Source organism: Oryzias melastigma, linkage group LG6, assembly GCF_002922805.2.
Source record: "Oryzias melastigma strain HK-1 linkage group LG6, ASM292280v2, whole genome shotgun sequence".
Classification (NCBI taxonomy): domain Eukaryota; kingdom Metazoa; phylum Chordata; class Actinopteri; order Beloniformes; family Adrianichthyidae; genus Oryzias; species Oryzias melastigma.
In genome coordinates, this window is record NC_050517.1 from 34,012,330 (window position 1) to 34,031,973 (window position 19,644).

Sequence of the window (19,644 nt, forward strand, 5' to 3'; positions counted from 1 at the left end):
TTTCAGGGAGCAAAGTACCAGAGGCAAGTGTCAGAATATCTTTTCATGGAGAACAGGCTCACGCGCTGTAAAACAAATGTGTGTTGAAATGGAAATTTTATACATTTCCTTGAACGCAATTCTCGTCTTAATTGGTGTTTTTTTTTTTTTTCTCAAAGTTGAGCAGAAACAGGAGAATCAGCCGCATGATTTAGAAAAAGAAAAGTTAAAGGGCGGCCTCATGGCAGCTCAGCCAAACTGATGTGTGTCCAAAAACTGGCTAAATTAATGAAGGCATCAAGTCTGTGATTCTGTCTGGGAGACAATCCATTTGAGATCATTTGGTTTGAATCAAAGGTCTGCAACTTTCAACACTAAAAGAGCCATGTGGCTCAGTTTCTTACTAACCAAAAACCAACTCCCACAGTTCTGATATAAATACACATTATTTATAATTTTGTGATCATTGAACCTTTTATTTACGACTTTAAATATACTAGTGTAAATGCTTTTTACTGAAAATAGTCACTGAAGATGCAGAAACTTTTAGCTAAAAATGGTAACACAATTTACTTTAATTGCTAAAAGGATTTGCTGAAAATGCAAAAGCTATTTGCAAAATGTTAAATTTGCTAAAAGGCTGGAAATTTTGTTTAAAAAAACTATTTAAAGAGCGCTGAAGTTGACCTTTTTTGACACATTATTAGTAAAATTGCTTAAATATTGTAAAAAATAATTAGCGTGTCGCTTCAATATTAGCTAAACTCCAAAATAGCCTGAAATTGCTCAGTAAACTAAACTAGTCAAAAACGTTAGCATGTTGCTAAAATAGAAGCTAAACTCTAAATTAGCCCCAAAAAATGTAGTCAATGCTAAATTAGCCAAAAAATTGCTAGTTTCTCAAATACTAGCTAAACTCCAAAGTAGTCTAACTCCAAACTCTAAATTAGTCCATAAAAACCTCAGTAGATAACAAATTAGCCAAAAACGTTAGCATGTTGCTAAAATATAAGCCAAACTTCCAAATTAGCATTAAAAAACCTCAGTTGATAGCAAATTAGCCAAAAGCGTAAATTGCCCAATTAACGAAAAAATAAATCGCATTATTTCTGCAGATCGGTCAATGGGAAATTAACTGTCGGAAAAGGTTTATAGAGGCTAAACTTTAAATGAGTGAAAAACCGCAGTAGATGACAAATTAGCCAAAAGCGTTAGCATGCTGCTAACATATGAGCTGAACTCAAAAATAGCATAAAAATTAACCTCAGTAGATGCCAAGTTACCCAAATGAGCTAACATAATGCTAATACAACAGCTCAATCCCAATATATTTTTTAAATTACTATAAAAAATGATCGGTTTCCTCGTTGTTGGATTTCTGATAGCAGATAGCTGTGTTAGGCTCCGCCCACCACAGCAGTGTTTCCACTCTTCGCTGCAGCTGTCGGATTCCGCTGATTTATTAAAATAAAAGATCGCTTTGTCCAAAAACTACAAATAAATGTTGTATTATCTCTTAAGAAATAATAAGAAAAAGAAAAATTACACTGATCTGACAATAAATATTAACGTTAATAAATACTAATGTTAATAAATACTAACGTACTAACTGTTTCGATTAATCAGGTGAGTTAATGTTAACGTCTTTCACAGCCCTAATAATAATAAATTATAGCAGAGTTATGTTTGTCTATATTTGATTTTCTTTTTGAAAGCATCAGAAATAAGTTCCTTTCAAAATAAAACACACTTTGTGGAAAAAAAAAGAATTCTTCTTTGACAGAGGTTAAATATAACATTTTCTAATATTATGACTCTGATACGCCCTTATCCTTTTATTAATTTACATATGGAATATAAACATCCAGAATCCAGCTCAAATGTCTGCAATGAAAATATTAAATTAGTTAACAAAAAAAATAAACCAAAATAACATCATTTCTTCATTAAAATCTTTAACTTTACCTTTAAAACCAAAGAGCCATAATGTAGGAATAAAAGTGTCTCTCTGGAGCCTCGGGGTTTAAATAAAGGTTATTCAAAACGTCCCTCAGCTGACCAACAGGAAGGATTCCCGCGTCAGACTCTGCTGTTGGGTCTGGCTCCAGCAGGGTAATTATCTGACAATGTGAGGTATTTAGGCTGATTGCCCTGTAGTGCGATCGCTGCTGCAACCTGCGATTATCAGCCGACGGGGAACACGCCTGCACCGCACGCTGATTAACACATCAGCGTAAAAGAGCACAAATGGAAGTGGGAGCAGCCACACGCGCAGGTGGATTCTCCGCCCCCGCGCTCACCTCTCGTCATGAGGGAGATGCCCTCCTCTGACGCCTTTCGCTTCTGTTTTCCTGACACACAAATTGCACTTTCTCTTCCTTTTGCTTCTCTTTGTGTCAGCCCGTCCAGGTGGACGCCCCGGCGGTGTCTGGGGCTTCGTCTTCCTCGGATCGTCTCAAACGCGACTCGTGGTCGGCCTTCATCTCCGTAACGAGAGTTAACGACGTTACATGAACAGACAGCAGGGAGACGGCGGAGTCGTGTGACGAGAGGAGCCACTAATTGGCAACACGAATGAAAGCGTGGAACACGACAGCTCCGACAGAACCGGTCCAAAGCTGAGACTCTTCGTCTTCATCAGCGACCATAAGTGAACATTTTCAAGAAGAAAAGCTCTTGAAGAGAGAGATGCAACACTCTGTTTATTTACGTCTATACTGGAGTTTTCTGCAGAGTTCTCCCGTAAATCATTTCAAATCTAAACTCTTTCACATCATTCCGATGATGCGGAGACACATTTAGTTTTATTGAAGTTCAGTCCTGACAGGTTGAAGCTCAGTCTGCTCCTGCAGCAGCAGCAGCTCTGTGGGACCTCGAGACAGGAAGTCCTACTGCAGCATGAGGGAGGAGGTCATGTGACACTTTCCACGCAAGACCTTCAGATTCTGTGATCTAAGCGTGAACTTTAAGAGTGAACGCGTCTTTATTTAGAATCTATAGGAGTTCTAGGGAATAAACAATTGACTGTTGAAGAGTGAAAATTTAAAGTCTTTTAGTCTTTTTATTTTGATGGAAAAATATAAAAAATGTAACCATCCATCCATCCATCCATCCATCCATCTATCCATCATCCACCAATCCATCCACCAATCCATCATCAGTCCATCCATCCATCATCAGTCCATCCATCCATCATTATTCCATCCATCCATCCATCCATCCATCCATCATCCACCAATCCATCATCCACCAATCCATCATCAGTCCATCCATCCATCATCAGTCTATCCATCCATCCGTCCATCCATCCATCCATCATCAGTCCATCCATCCATCCATCCATCCGTCCATCCATCCATCTGTCCACCCATTCATCCATCAGTCAATTTGTTCATCTATCCATCCACCCATCCATCCATCATCAGTCCATCCGTCCATCCATCCATCCTTCCGTCCGCCCATCCATCCATCCATCCATCCATCCATGATCAACAGCATTCCAGCTTTCTACTGGAATTATTGTGTAAATGGTTGAAAAGTTACAGTATTTTAAAGATTTTGTGTTTAAGCATCAGTGGCGACGCCTCAGGTGTTAAAAGGTTAAAATGTTTTCCGCTTCAATACTTATTAATGTTTATTTTATTTTCTCTTTGGCCTATCGGGACAGAAAAAACAGATTCTTCTTATTTAGTTTGAAAATACTTGTTTTTTTCTTAAAAAAGTCATTTTTTTTCTTTGTGAGACGTCTGACGGCGTAATTGATCATAAATAAAAACCATCAGTCACGCTGAGCACCAGGATCAAAAACTCAATAAGAACATCCAAGTAGCTATTAGTTAATTTTTCCGAGGAAGGAGAACAAAAAAGGAGAATCGATGAAGGTGAAAGGTGATTTACACCGGCTGTTCTTTGACCCCTTTTGATCACTTCCCACTCATATTATAAAAAAAAAAACAGACGAGAATGGAACGTGGGGTTGTTGGAGGAGACTCACCCTGCAGCAGGGACGTTGCCGTGGTTACGGTCTCAGGGACTCCATCCACGCTGTAGATGGACTGGAAGAACTCCGGGACACAATCATTCTCATCCGTTATGAACACCTGAACCTGATTACAGACACGGGGAGAGAGCACGCCGTCAGAAAGGAAAAACATCTCTGTTTATTGGAGACATTCAAATGATCTGCAAAGATGGAAGTTTTTAAAAATAGAAGGGTTTGGAGGATGTGAGTCCCTCAGTGTGTGTGTGTTTTTGACAGAGTCCTTAGCTGTCCTCCGTCCTACAAGCTCCCTGTCACCACACTGTGTAAAGTGTGAAGTGACAGCTGAGTAATAATCCTGAAATAGCCGGGATAGGTTTTCCTCGTCTCCGTCTCCTGTTTTCCAGCCGCACAAGGAGGAGACTCAGAATGTGAGACTGCAGCCGGGTAATGGGGAAACATTTTCAGGTGAATTATTTACTCAAAATTGAATTTATAAACAGTTTAACCAGGAATACCATATTTTCCGGAGTATAAGTCAAAGTTTTTTTTCCACATCAGCTCTGGGGTCTGTTCTTTATTCTCATTTACTTCACCTTTCCTATTTATTATTTATTATATTTACTCCTCACGTGCTTCTGTTTGGTGCAGTGTGATTCACGTGTTGTTTCTCTTTCTCACTCTCCAGGAGAGCGGGAGAGAGTTCAGATTCCAGGTGGATCCTCTGTTCTTGGCTGTGGACCTCGCCCTCACCTGTCCTCCAGTCTTCTCTGGATAAACTTCATTCAAATATGTCGTTGTAGAGTTAGATAAGCTAATTCCTCTTTAACAGTCCTGGTAAATCACCTGTCCGTCCTGGGAGAGGTTTCTTCTTTTTTCCTGAATCAGATTTTTTAGGAGTTTTACCTTACCGGGAAGGATTGGCCTAAGCATAGGGATAACCAGTTTTATTTAGTCTGTTTAGTTTTTAGCTTTTGTTTACATTTTATGACTGACCTTCTGCTTCTGTAAATGACCGGCGTTTAGCCCAATAAGGAAATTCTTTTGAGATATCAGACTATTTCAGTGGTCTGTAACCTTCAACACTTGCAGGTCAATTTCTCACTGACCAATACTTCGTAGGGGCCGCAAAGTCTTATTTAATCCTTTAGAAAAATAAAATACGGATTTGTATTTATGTCAGTGTTAATGATAACTATAAATTACCACTGGAATTGGTGTTTTTGGCATAAAAAAGCATAAAAATACAGTGAAAATAGCCTTTTTTAATTAAAAAAATGAAACAGTTTAAAAATGTTCACAGAGGTCTACAGGAATACATTTCAAAATAAAAACAGCTTGTACCACAAAGGATCTTTTCAATGCAGCAGGTAATAAAAGACGTGTTTTATTTTACCACTTGCGGTGCATCTCAGCCAAAATTGGTAGAATCTACATGAAATAAATCAGCGCTAATTCAGTGACCATGAACACATTTTTTGAATCATAAGGAGAAACAAAAATCCTTACATTTCTTCCAAAATATAAATGGTTGTGTTTTACTGACCTCAAAATGGTTTTCTGCTGTAAACTGTGCTAAGAAATCTGTTCTAGTATGACCTTGGTAAACTACAAAGATGAACTCCTTGATGGATTATGGGTGCATTATGGGTACTGTAGTCAGGAGCCTCGTGGAGTGACTTTGTCCTTTTGCTGTTTGTAAATGAGTTGTATAAAATCCGAGTTAGTTTACGTTTTTTATTCACTACTTTTTTACTTGTTACCAAAGTTATATTTTTTAAATTAAAAATTTTATATTTTATTTTAACCAGAGAGCCTCAATGGAGAGGTCAGAGAGCTACATGTGGCTCCTGGGGTGCAGGTTACAGACCCCATGGGGTGCGACTTATACTCAGGAGCGACTTATTTGTGTGGATTTTTTTTCTTTTTTTACGTAAATAGGCTCATATATTTGTTATTTTCACAGTAAACACCAGTTGTCTTTTCTAGGTTGTTTTCTCTAACAACCTCTAGAGGAGTATAAGTTTTTGCTACTGACATATTAAAGGTTTTCTTTTTCTTGATTAGACATTTTTTGCTCTTGCGACTTATACTCCAAAGCAACAACTCCGGTGCGACTTCTAAATGGTTTTCTTCTTCTTGATAAGACATTTTTGGGGCTTATGATTTATACTCCAGAGCGACTTATACTCCAGAGCGATTTATATTCCGGGGCGACTTATACTCCAGTGCGACTTATACTCTGGTGCGATTTATACTCCAGAGCGACTTATACTCCAGAGCGACGTATACTCTGGTGCGACTTATACTCCAGAGCGACTTATACTCCGCTGTGACTTATACTCTGGTGCGACTTATACTCCGGTATGACTTATACTCTGGTGTGACTTATACTCAGGTATGACTTATACTCTGGTGTGACTTATACTCAGGTATGACTTATACTCCGCTATGACTTATACTCTGGTGTGACTTATACTCCGGTATGACTTATACTCCGGTATGACTTATACTCCGCTGTGACTTATACTCAGGTATGACTTATACTCCGCTATGACTTATACTCTGGTGCGACTTATACTCCGGTATGACTTACACTCCGCTGTAACTTATACTCCAGAGCGACTTATATATATGGTTTTCTTCTTTTTGATTAGACATTTTTTGATCTTGTGACTCATACTCCTGTGTGACTTATACTCCAGAAAATATGGTACATATTTGTAAATAAAGATTTCAGACTTTGAGGTTTGTGCCTGAGAGCATGCTTAAAATTCTGCTGTTCTGTTAAAGCTCAGCTTAGTCTTCATCTCTGCAGCATGCTCATGTGAGAAAGCCCTGTGCACAGCAATGAAAGAGCCCGACGTGAAACACAGAGAAAGAAGTCTGAACGCCCACTGCTCGACTTGATAACAATTCAAAAGCAGCCAGCCATGCCGCTGCAGCACTTGATGACAAACTCGGCTGCTCCTCCTCTGAGGTTATCACCAAGCACTGGAAAGTCAACAGGTCCGCCGCCACTTTTAATCTTTACAGCTAAAGCAGCGCCGTGCACGGCCCCCGGGAGGAGAAATGCTAAAACATTTGATAAAAAAAAAAAAAACTCAACAAGGAGGAAAAAATAATAAACCGGAGTAAAGAAAAACAAAGACGTTGAAACAGATAAAACAGAAAAAAACATTTGAAAAGGAAAGAATGGAAACTATAAAACATTGCAGTTTTTTGCATTACCTGTGGGAGAAAGTATTTGTAATAAATGTAATTATTTTGGAATATCATCTAAACTGTTCATTTATTTCAGTAAATATTTTAAAAAGGTAAATGATGCTGATGGAGAAGTGAATGGAAGAAAGACGTGACCATAAAAAACGAGCGTCCAGAACAGAGATGGTGAAGAATTGGGGAGAAACTGAGCTTCAAAGAACCCCAGAAGCTTCGAGTGTCCTCCTCTTTCCACGGAAAAGCTTTCAGGAGGAAGAGAGGAAAGGTCCAGGTCAGCTTCTTCCTTCTTCTGCTCAGCTGTACGGATAAGCTGCAGGAAGTGGCAGCTGTCCACGCAGACAAAAGCACCAAGTTCTGGTTTAGAGGTCACCGATCGGGTCACATGACCTAAACCCCCACAGAGAATGTCCCATAATGTGAGGAGGAAGATGTGAGGCACCAAAGCCATTAGCAGAAGACATGAAAGACGCTTCGGAAGCAAACGGAGCTTCCATTAAAGCTCCCGGAGGCGGGAGGAAATACAGAGACATCCAATCAGAATGCAGAGATTTGGACAGGGAGGTTGGGCGCGTTTGTTTCCACAAGTGAATAAATGTGTCAAGAAACAAAAAAATGGAGACGCTTCACATCCATGTATGATAAGACCCAGAACAGGACGACGTTCTTACTGTGTGGAGACCATAAAACGCTGTTTGGAGGAAAGACATTCGGAAAACCTCAACTTTCTGATTTAATGGAATTATTTTGGTTTTATTTGATCAAATATTTAAAATTAGTTCATAGAATTCACAATTACTTCACATATTTAATAATATTATGTAAAAAGATCACTTTTATTTTCTTTGAATTAATTTATTTTATTATTTTATTTGATGTACTTTTAATTACATTTATTGATTTCACGATAAGTTTTCTTCTTTCCGTCCCATTCCATTTATTAATTGTTAGAATTTCATTTTGTTGTTGTATACTGTTGTTAAATTAAAAAAAAACAACAACGAAAAACAGGAGTAATAAAACACCAAAAACAAATTTTAAAAAATGTATTCAACAGTCAAAGTGAATTAAAGTTACATTTATTCTTAATCTAATGCTTCAATTTCTTTTTTTACAATTTTATCGTTTTTTATGTGATGATTTTGTTAATTAATGTACAACAAATATGAGGAATTCTAGGTTATTATAGAGTTAGCTAATATTTAAGCTAGCTTTTTTTGGCTAATTTGGAATCAAGGTTATTTTAGACTAATTTGGATTTTAGCTCATAATCAATCACAATCACACTAAATATTTTTGCAAAATTGGCTTTTAAAATAATATCCTCAACCCTGTAACATTGGAGCTCCAGTGTTTTGGTTCTTTGACATACTGTAACTTTTCACCCGTTGACACGATCAATGTGATTCCATCTGGAATGATCGTGTCAACGGGTGAAAAGTTACAGTATGTCAAAGATTTTGTGTTAAGTGTCACGGTAACGCCTCAGGTGTTAAAGGCTTAAATTAAAAAAATGCTTATAAGACGAATTGTATTCATTTCCTTTTTGCATGAAAAATAATCTTTTAAAGAAACTTTTCCAAAATAATTTCAGTTTAATAAAAGGAGGTAAGACCATTTTTAAAATCACTCCATTGACTGATTGTTTTTGTTTATTTGAAGAAAGTATTTCAAATTCTAAGAATTTTGGACTTGTCTCTGAGGGGGGGGGGCTATCAAATCCAGCATGGTGGTGACCTTCAGTCAGTCTGAAGTTCTAAAAACTTCACCGTCTTCTGAAAATGTTTTTAAGAAATCAGAGAAAGACGTTTTCCATCAGAAGTTGACTCCCGTTTATAGAAGACTCGGATTCCGCTCAGAAATCCCAGAGGCCACCTGCCTGGGAGACGGAGGTGAGGAGGATCCTGATGTCCATGATTAGCGTGAGCCTCTTAGCTAGCGCTGTCACTTAAGCCGAGGCGTGTGTACAGTGAGAATGAATGAGGCTCATTAAAAGCGTGGAAAGGTGCAGAGAAGAGGAGGCCTGACGGCTCACTTGACATGCATGACAGGACCTGCAGAGACGACCAGCAGCACTGATGTTTGCATAAACTACAGCTGGAAGATCCCGTTTGTCAAAAACACATTAAGCGTTGCAGGAAAAGCGCCCATTGATTCCGACATTTAGAAAAACTTGTTTCTTAAATGAATCTACAAATCCCATCTCAGAGTGACACGTTTAATGACGGAAACATACTTTCAGAAATGTCAGCTAACCTGCAGATTTAATCTGAGTGCATTTAATCCATCGAGATGAAGCTGTTTAACAGATAAATGACAGAACCTGTGCAGACTGAACCCCTCCATGAGTCCACGGCCGCTCTGCATCACCGTCTCATCGCGCTCACCTCTGTGGCTGTGCTCAGGCTGTCGGGGACCTCCTCCCTGGCTCGCACCATCAGGAGGTAGCGCCGCTGGTCGCTCTCGTAATCCAGCGTCCGGGTCAGGCTGATCTCGCCCGTCTCCGGGCGGATGCTGAAAAGGCTGCTGGGATTGATCAGGAGGCTGTAGCTGATCTGGAGCTTCTGGAAGGAAACGGCCGACACCACCAGGAAGCTGCAGCAGCGACAGTAAGGGGTCAGAGAAGAGGTCGAATCGGAATAAAATGATCTTTTCTTCTGTTTTCAGACTTCAGTCTTTGAACTCACCGGTGAGTTTAGAAATCCCATTCTTCACATCAGCATTAGTAATGTTTTCAGTGTAACATGAAGGTCTAAAACAGTTAATAATTTTTGCAAACATATCAAGATGTATGACGTATATTTCTGATTCCTCTTGGAATAAATGCCAGGAATTTCGTTTAGTTTGGTTTTCACTTTGTTTTGACCTCATCTTATGTTGGTTTTTGGATTTAAACATTTTTATTTTGTCGCTCCACATTTGATTTTAGTTATTTAACATTAAAAGTGAATGAATTCAGAACAAAAATGAAGGAAGAAAGTGTTTGGGTGCAGGGTGTCAGACTCTGGAATAATCTTGAAAGATCAATAAAAGTTTAATTATTACATATATAAAAAAAAAAAAAGAATTGTAAGCTCATTAGGAATGGGTTAAATAAAAAACAATGATGTATTTGATTTATTTTCTTGTTGATTCCTATTGTTGCTTTTGCTGTTTTTTTATTTATCTGCTTTTGTTGTTGTTGACAGCCGTTTGACATATTTATGTTACAACATAAAGAGATAGATTTAGTTAGAATACCTTGATTGAGTTAGTTAAATGGGTTAGAGACAATACGTTTTCTTCTTTCTCTTCACTTTCATTTTCACCAAGGACAACAGTATTATGAATGTTTTTGTTCTGTGCTATGAAAATTAAATAAACTAATCTCAGTTTTGAATTTGGCAAAAGTTCCTACTTGAAAGTTTTCCGTCCGTTGTACAAAAAATGAAAAAATAACTGCTAAAAAAGAAGCCGGGGTCGTAACAAATAAATGGACATTAAGAATTGCTGCAAAAAACTGAAAAAAGATGAATTATTAGAGAAATGTTTTGCATCTTGAAAAAGAGATCTGTGGATCTCAATGGGATTTGATTTTCCTAATTAAATAAAAAAATATATAAAATTGGAAAAAAAGCTAAAAAAGACTCCAGATTATGAACTTCAGTTTAGAAAGAAATTACATCTAAAATATGAAAAAAAAAATACCTAAAACTATAAGTAAAATGCTCAAAACTAAAAGAAACTAAAGAGTTTTAAAAAAAATTCCAGCACTTTCTATTCAACAATAATTCAACCAAACTTCCAGTATTGTAGTTAAATTAAGGGGGAAACGTAAAAAACAAATATTGATCTAAAAATTACAATTTTGTGAACCTACAAATGTGCTGTTACATCAAATCTTAGTATCTTCGTGCCTTTAGAAGTTCTCAAGAGTGCCGTTATTTATTAAAAGCAGGGATGAACATTTGAATTGGTGAAGTATTTTTATGAGGAAATGTTCTTCTGCTTTTAAAGCAAAACTTTGGATTGTTTGGATAAATATCTTAAACTATAATATTGTAAAAATAAATAATAATCATAAATTACTGATAAAATGTCGATACTCAGCAGACATTAGTGAAATGTATTAGTGTAAATGTAAGTATGTGTAAATAAATATGCATGCAATTAAGTGTTTTGATAGTGTTTGTGATATATTTATCAACTTGATGTACAATTAATTTCAATTAATTGTCATTTATATGTCCCAGAGGTCTCCAACCTTTAGAGTAAAAGAGCTATTTAGGCTTTTTTTCTACTGATCAAAACTTAGCAGGAGCTGCAAAGTCTTATTTTGATAGTCATGTGTATTATTATTTTTAAAAATAAATATGAATTAGGCTTCTTTTGTGGCATGAATTAAAACAGAAATATAAAAATGAACTAGAATGTGATTTCTTTTTTACATTTGACAGAAGCTCATATGATTTCCTTTCAAAATAAAAGACATCTTGTGCCATCCCAGTAATCTAAATTAACTAAAAATGCTAATTTATGAACCCTTACTTGAAAAAAAAGGCAATTATTTTGTTTTTCTTTAGCCAGAGAGCCACTATGGAGAGGTAAAAGAGCCACAAGTGGCTCCGGAGCCGCAGGCCGCAGATATAGCCCAATATCACGAAACAATTGTCTCATTGATCTTCATTCTGTTAATTGTACAAAAACAGAAAGTCTGTCATAAATTTAAACAGTAGCAGATTGCTCAACTAAACAGACAAGAAAAACTTTTTGTTTCTGGCTCCTTATTTTTTTTTCTTTGATGGGCCTCAATAACCATAATGCTTCAGTCCTTTTAGTTAATATTGATTATTGTTAAAAAGTGGTAAAAATGTGACGTTTAAAAACAAAAAAAGGTCAAACTTCAGTTAAACGACAGGATCATATTATACGGTGTGATGATGGATTCTATGCTTATGGTTTGAATATATTACCACCAATTAACACAAGTTTTAAAAACTAACACTTGACATGTTGTGTCAGTTTCAGAAATGCCCCAAATGGTTTATTCTTAGATTTGTGTTTGCAGATCTTTAACATAAACAAACACCAAACCGGCTCCTGTGAATCAGCTCATCAGCATAATGTTGAGCCTCCATGACGCCGTTTCATTTGTTGAGCGATGCTGTGTTTACATGCATTTGTTTTATTGTCATTTTCTGCTAAACTTGAGTCTCCTGTGAAATCCAATCAAATGTATTTTTGCTGGATTTTCTTTGTTTTGTGTTCAAGAGAATCCTGGCTCAGAAGAAACCGAGGACGTTGTGTTTAGGTTCGTTTTTTACTTCTCTTTGCTTTACATCTTTTTTACAAGTTTTTCTCAAAATCAGAACATTTTCAGAATATTGTATATCATTAGGAGATAGAAATAAGGAAATCATTTTGAAAATGAGTCTAAATCCATTTGTTTCAATTTCTTGACAGTAGAAACGTTGATTTAAACATTAAAAATAGACATTTTCACTGTCATTTTTTATTCAATTTTAAGGAAGTTAATTTAAATGTCAAAAATCTGATAATTGTATTCTTTGTCATTGTTTTGGAAACCAAAAGCAGATTTGTGCTCTAAGAATCGCTTTAGATTTGATGACGGTTTATTAAGATGGAAAAACTTGGACTAAGATTCACATTTTGCTCAAAAATGACTAATTTCTACAAATTACTCTCGTTTATTGTCACTAATCACAATAAACTGCACTTGGATTCATAAAACCAAACAAAAAATTACAAACTATTTGCTCAGAACTAACAAAAAATATTTTTTTTTCAGTGTATAACCTCAAAAGGAACTAGAACAGGTGCATTACCTGCAATAATGCTAATGTGAATGCTTATTGTTGAGAGTAGTAGCTGAAGATGCTGAACCTTTTTGCTGAATTTGGTGAAGCAATTTATTTTAATCACTGTAGGGATGCAAAAGACTGGACATTTTGTCAAAGAACTATAAAAGAGCGCTGAAGTTGACCTAAATTTCTAAAAAATTATAATAAGATTGCCTAAAATCTCTAATACATGTCAATTTGCAAACATGTTGAATGTTTAGCGTGTTGCTTAAAAATGAACAAAACTCTAAACTAGCCCAAAAAAACTTGATTCCAAATTAACCAGAAACACGAGCTTGTTGCTAAGAACTAGCTAAACTCCAAAATAGCCCAAAATTCCTCAGTAAACTAAATAAGTAAAAAATGTTAGCATGTTGCTAAAATAGAAGCTAAACTCTAAATTAGCTTATAAAAACAGTAGATAACAAATTAGCCAAACAGCTAACATGTTGCTGAAATACCAACTAAACTCTAAATTAGCTTTAAAAAAAAACCTTAGTAGATAACAAATTAGCCAAAAAGCTAGCACATTGGCTAAGTACCAGCTAAAGTCCAAAATACCCATAAATTCTTTGGTAAGCTAAATTAGTCAAAAATGTTAGCACATTGCTAAAATAGAAACTGAACTCTAAATTAGCCTATAAAAACCTCAGTAGATAACAAATTAGCCAAAAAACATTAGCATTTTGTCAAATATTACATAAACTCCAAATTAGCATTAAAAATCTCAGTGGGTAACAAATTAGCCAAAAAAGCTAGCTCGTTGCTTATATGCTAGCTAAACTTCAAAGCAGCTCAAAATTTCTCAGTAATCTAAATTAGTCAAAGACATTGGCCTCTTGCTAAAATAGAAGCTAAACTCTATACTACCTTATTATTACCTCAAAATATAACAAATTAGCCAAAAACGTTAGCATGTTGCTAAAATATTAGGCTAAACTGCAAACTAGCATAAAAACTTCAGTGGATGCCAAATTATCAAAAAAAGCAGTGTGTTGCTTAAATACTTGCTAAACTCCCAAACTGCCTAAAATTCCTCGGTAAGCTAAATTAGTCAAGAAGTTAGCATGTTGCTAAAACAGAAGCTAAACTCAAAATTACCCTTTAAAAAATCCCAGTAGATAACAAATTAGCCAAAAAGCTAGCACGCAGCTTAAATTGAAGCTAAACTTCAAAACAGCCCAAAATTTCTCAGTAAACTAAATTAGGCAAAAACTTCAATCTTTTTCCAAGATTGTTGAAATCACCGAAAGTGAGTTTTTATGTGCCAAAAAATGTACAGAAAGAACAGGAGAATCACTTTAGGGTGATTGCTGTAAATCATTCACATAATTCTGTCGAACTGCATTTTTTTTTAGCTTATACATATTTTGGAGTTTAGCTCATATGTAACCAAGACACTAAAAATATTTGCAAAATTGGAATTTATTAGAGATTCTTTAGCAATTTTACTACAAATCTTTTGAAAATCTGGGTCAACTTCTGCGCTCTTTGTAGTTTTTTATAGAAATTTCCAGTCTTTTAGCAAATTTAACATTTTACAAATAGTTTTTGCATTTTCAGAAAAACCCTACAGCGATTAAAGTCAATTGTGTCACCATTTTCAGCCTCTTCAGTGACTACTTTCAACAAAAAGCATTCACACTAGCATTATCGCAGGTAATGCAACCTTCCTAGTTGGAAGCTTGTGTAAAACTCCTTTCTAAATTTTAATTTCTATCATTTTACGTAAAAATTGCTGCCTGGACGGATCATTTCGCTACTTTAGTGATTTTCTTCTGAAGCTTTTTCTCCTATTTTTAGTCTTCCTCTTCTTGCAGCACGTGAAGAAACTTGTTTTGCATTATTCTGATGAAAGATGCATGAAGTTTCCTGGAAAAGATGGCATCCAGGAGTCGGGGTGTGCTGCTCTAAAACGTCTATACACTATTTAGCATCAGTGCTGCAATCAGAGCTGCTGCTGGTGGCAGAGATTTGCTCCCATCGAGGACCCCGGTGGCCCTCCCATCCCTTTTGTCTTTGGTCCAGAGCATGAGCATATCTTTGCAAGAATGATTGGAATAATTGGTTTGTCAGACCTCAACACACATTTAATCTATTTTATGAGACAGTCCAGCCCAGGTTCCTTCAAGCAGAGAAATTAATAATGCTTTTGGATGATATCAGAATTCGAGCTCTAATGGCGTCTCTGAATTAGGGTCTTTGCTAATGTAATCCCTCGTATGTGCAATTTTATCTCCAGAGCAAAGCATGATGGTCTATGATTAAGTGATGTCATTTTGTGTTCAATCTTGTATGAGTGGCATGTAGCAGGAATACAAATCAAAGGGAAAGCAGATGTGGCTGCAGCCTCCCGACACGTGTGGATGTGTTTGTGGATGCTGCCTCCATCGTGTGTGTGAGCGTATGCTAACGTATGCAGCACTCACGGCTGTCCTTCAGGCGTGTTCTCTGGTATGGAGATGGAGTAGCTGCTGTTGGTGAACTGTGGCGGCCTGGCCCCCGCCACGACGGAGAGCATGGCCGGCACGCTGTGGCTCCCCATGCCGTCGAGGGCCACCACGCTTAACAAGTACTCGCGGTCCTTCTGAAACACCAGTCCTGTGGTCACCACCTGGCCTGTCTTCTTGTCAACGGCGAAGCAGCCGTCCCCCCCTGCAGAAAAACACATTGATGCTGTTTAGGCCTCCAACAGAGACCAGACGTGGACGGAAAGGAGTCAGAGTGGAGTTCACAAGCACTAAATCAATAGATCTAGAAAACATGAAACAGAACCAGAAGAATATTTAACTGTAATTATTATGTGTTTAAAACAATGTGGAGAGAGTAGCCATGTTGCTAGATTAGAGACAGGAGGTATATGGAGCTAACTTAGGGCCAATATTATTTAAAACCCAAATAAAAAAAATTGAAAAAAATATTAAAAGATTTCAAATGTAGAAACTTTTTACTATTTTAAAATAAACTTAATTATTTTTAGCTTCAAACGTTCTGTTTTTTAGATTTCTAAACTCAAAATCTCAATTTCAAAACATTTTTCCAGTTTCAAATTTTATTTTATTTTTTTTTACTTTCAACTCTTTTTTTGTTTATGAATCTGAAAATTTCTGTTTCAAAACTTCTGGCCCCGTTGTGGCGGGTTGGGGCGGGCTTTGTACACGATAAAACTCTGCTTTTTCCTTTAGACTATGATAGTGCAGACAATTCTATGGAGCCAAATTGGGGCCTATATTATTTAAAACCCAAATAAAACAAATTAAGAAAAAAAAGTAGGTGTTTGGCCACAAACAAAATGTTTAAATGTCCAAAACGTTTTGCTATTCTGCAATAAACTTGATCTTTTTCAGCTTCAAATGTTCTGTTTTTTTGGTTTCAAAACCCAAAATTTCAATTTTTTCCAGTTTAAAATCTTTTTTTCACTTTTAACTTTTTTTTTCGTTTTCACTATATAGTGTGTTCGCCATTTTCTAGTGCTGTCCAAATCTACTAATTCTAAAACTGAGTGCACTAGAAATTCCCCAGAAGTCTTTGCGAAAAACTAGTGTGCATCGATGCTCACTAGATTAGCGAATATAGACCACAATGCATTGCAGTCGAACAATTTTGAACAAAAAAAATAGTTTAAATGTAGTTTTGAATAAACGATCAAAATTTTCATCATCAGAACACAGTGAAGTCATAAATAAACGTCATGAAATATTTATATTTATTCAAATTTGAAACCCAAAAACAGAATATTTGAAGCTCAAAATAATAAAGTTTATTTTATAATAGCAAAATGTTTCTGATATGTTAACATTTTTTGGCCAAATATCAATATTTTTTTCAATTTGTTTTATTTGGGTTTCAGATAATGTTGGCCCCAGTTTAGCTCCATAGAGGCAGAGATGAAGATGCCGAGATTCTCTACAGGAGAATGAATCCATCAGAGGAACAGATCATAGACGTTCTGGAGAGGTAGATGGACTCGTTGAGAGGAGGAACAGAGAGGATGATGGGAAAAGGATAAGGAGGTTGGAGATACCAGGAAAGAGGTCCAGAGGAGGTGATGAGGATGCAGGGAACAGCGTTAAATGGAGACGGATGATTCGCTGTGGCGCCCACTAAAAGACGCATCCTAAAGACAAAGATTTATTATATATTTAACAATAAATTTATAGAATAAAATTTGATTTTCAAAACATATTTTTTGCAACAGCTGCAGCAAACATGACAAGTTCCTGTGTGAAAAGGTCTTGAATATTTTTCAGAAAATCATTTTTTTAGGTTTCTGTGAGAGTTTTTTTTTTTTTTTAAGACTGCAAAGTTGTTTAAAAATGAATAGAAAAGTCAGAATCTTTCTAACAACTGAAAGAGCAAAAATCCCATCTGATCTGCCCTTTTCCATCTCTGTTTCTCCAGCATTCTAAAGCTAAACTGCAGGTCCAGACGGTACTGGACCGGACGTGCTGAAGCCCAAAATCTGCCACTAATCTGGGATAATTGGACTCAACCTGAGTCCAAATTTGGCTCCAGTGTTTTGAGGAAGGTTCCGTCTTGTTTCTGTTGTCATAAACTTCCATCCGTCCGTCTGCAGTGAAGATGGAGCCACTGTCCTAACGTCATACAACACCCACCCCCAGGACCATCCCAAACAGAGTCCATCCTAAACTTTGGACCCAAAAAGAGCAGTGATTCAGAACCAGGAGAATTCAACCAACTTTATCTTTCAGGGAAGAGCTGGATGTTCCTGACAGGGCGAGGCCACTGAGGAGAAGTTCTGGAAGGAGGCGGAGAAGTTAGGAGGAGCTAACCAGTCATCCAGAGAAGACAAGGAGGACTGATGCTCACTCTGAATGACAGTCCAGTAAACAAAGTCATCCAGACCTCGAAAAGTTCTGACGTAGAACTGGTTGATGAAGGATGGAAGAGGAGGTTTCGACTGCCACCCAAACCACCTTCTGAGTTCTCCTGCAGGGGGTGGGTGATCCCACGTTGTTCCTTTGGGCTGGACTCGATCGAGTCGCTTTTCTCCTTCAGAATCTACTGGAACGATCATGTTTACGGTTGAAAAGTTACATTATGCTTAAAGGTTTTGTGTTTAAGAGTCATCAACGATGCACAGGTGTTAAAGGGTTAAACAAAGATGATTTTACGTGACTTTGGTTCTAGCGAAAAGATCGAGCCCGTGGAGAAGTAAAGACCCATCAGAAAGCAGCCAGACATGAATGCAGAGGCAGCTCACAGAGTCAGATGTTTGAGTTCCCTGCAGCTCTGCGGCGGAGAGGCTTTTTTTAACCCGTGTTGTGGAGCAACAGAAGAAGCAGCGATCTAAGGCGAGTAGAAACACAGACGATGAAGGTAGCCTCCACGCCGAGGATGATTCAGGAGCCCCTACAGCTGATTGTTGCATAAGTTGTGAGAGACTCTTGAGGACGCAGCACGTCCTCGGAGAAGCGTGGGGTTTGGATAACGCCGTATCAGTCCGAGGACTCTTCCTATTGGCTGCTGCCAGACCCGTCCACGAGGTCACTCCCGCCTGCAGCACAAACTCAACACGAGTGCTCTTTACTGTAATGAATATTTGCTCTCGTTATTATCACCAGTTCATACTGGAGACGTTTAATTTTCCTCTGGGGACAAATAAAGTTTCACTGAAATGAACAAAATAAACTGTCTGATTTGCAAGAATGGACTCAAAAATACAATTAGATTTTTAACTGTGGCTGCAGAACAAAATCACTTCTTAGAGAACAAATTTGAGCAGACACCAACATAGTTTTTTCTGGAATTGAGTAAAAGGGAACCCAAACAAAATGCCGTCCATTTATCTACTTTCCAAGCCTGCTAGATTCCTGTTTGGTGGTCACAGGATGCTGGAGCCTATCCTAGAGGCTGAAGGGAAATTCACCCTCTCTTATGGTGCATTCACACGAGGGTGTCCACGACTAGTCGACTAATTGACGACTAATCGACTATTAAAATAGTCGATGACTAATTTAATAGTTGATTAGTCGTTACTTTATATTATATGGAGTCAGAGTGTAAAGTTGTAAGTTATAATGACATTCAGCAGCTTTTTGGAGTATTTTGGCATTGATTAAGATTTTTTGTTTTTAGGTTTGTTAGGCTATGTTAGCCATTTTTTCAGCTACATGCTAGCTGTTTTGGCTAACTTAAGCTTTTTTTTGTTATTTAGTATTTGGTATTTCAGTATTTTTTGTATTTAGCTAACATTTTAGCTGGCTAGCTATCAGCTTCAGCATTTTCAGCTATCAGCTTCAGCGTTTTTCGGCTATCAGCTTCAGCTATTTCAGCTATCAGCTTCAGCTATTTCAGCTATCAGCTTCAGCATTTTCAGGTATCAGCTTCAGCTATTTCAGCTATCAGCTTCAGCGTTTTTCAGCTATCAGCTTCAGCTATTTCAGCTATCAATTTCAGCATCTTCAGCGGCAAAATTCAGCTTACAGGATTCCCACTAGCATTATCGCAGGTAATGCTTTTTATCTAGTTTTTATTTAGTTTAAAGCTAATGATGGTTAAGATGTGTGCTTTACATCCAGTTTGTGCATGACCCGATCAGTCGACTAATCTGAAAAAATAATCGGTGATTAGTCGACTATTAAAATAATCGTTTGTGGCAGCACT

At 37.1% G+C, this 19,644-nt stretch overlaps 1 protein-coding gene across 1 annotated transcript in view; it reads right to left on the minus strand.

Moving 5' to 3' along the window:
* LOC112152060 (neural-cadherin) overlaps positions 1-19,644 on the minus strand; it is a gene marked incomplete at its 5' end in the record, with an annotated part of 198,451 nt that overhangs the window by 112,744 nt on the left and 66,063 nt on the right. The window contains 3 exon segments of the mRNA XM_024281306.1: positions 3,974-4,085; positions 9,565-9,772; positions 15,447-15,672. Of these exon segments, the coding sequence (XP_024137074.1) occupies positions 3,974-4,085; positions 9,565-9,772; positions 15,447-15,672 (546 nt within the window).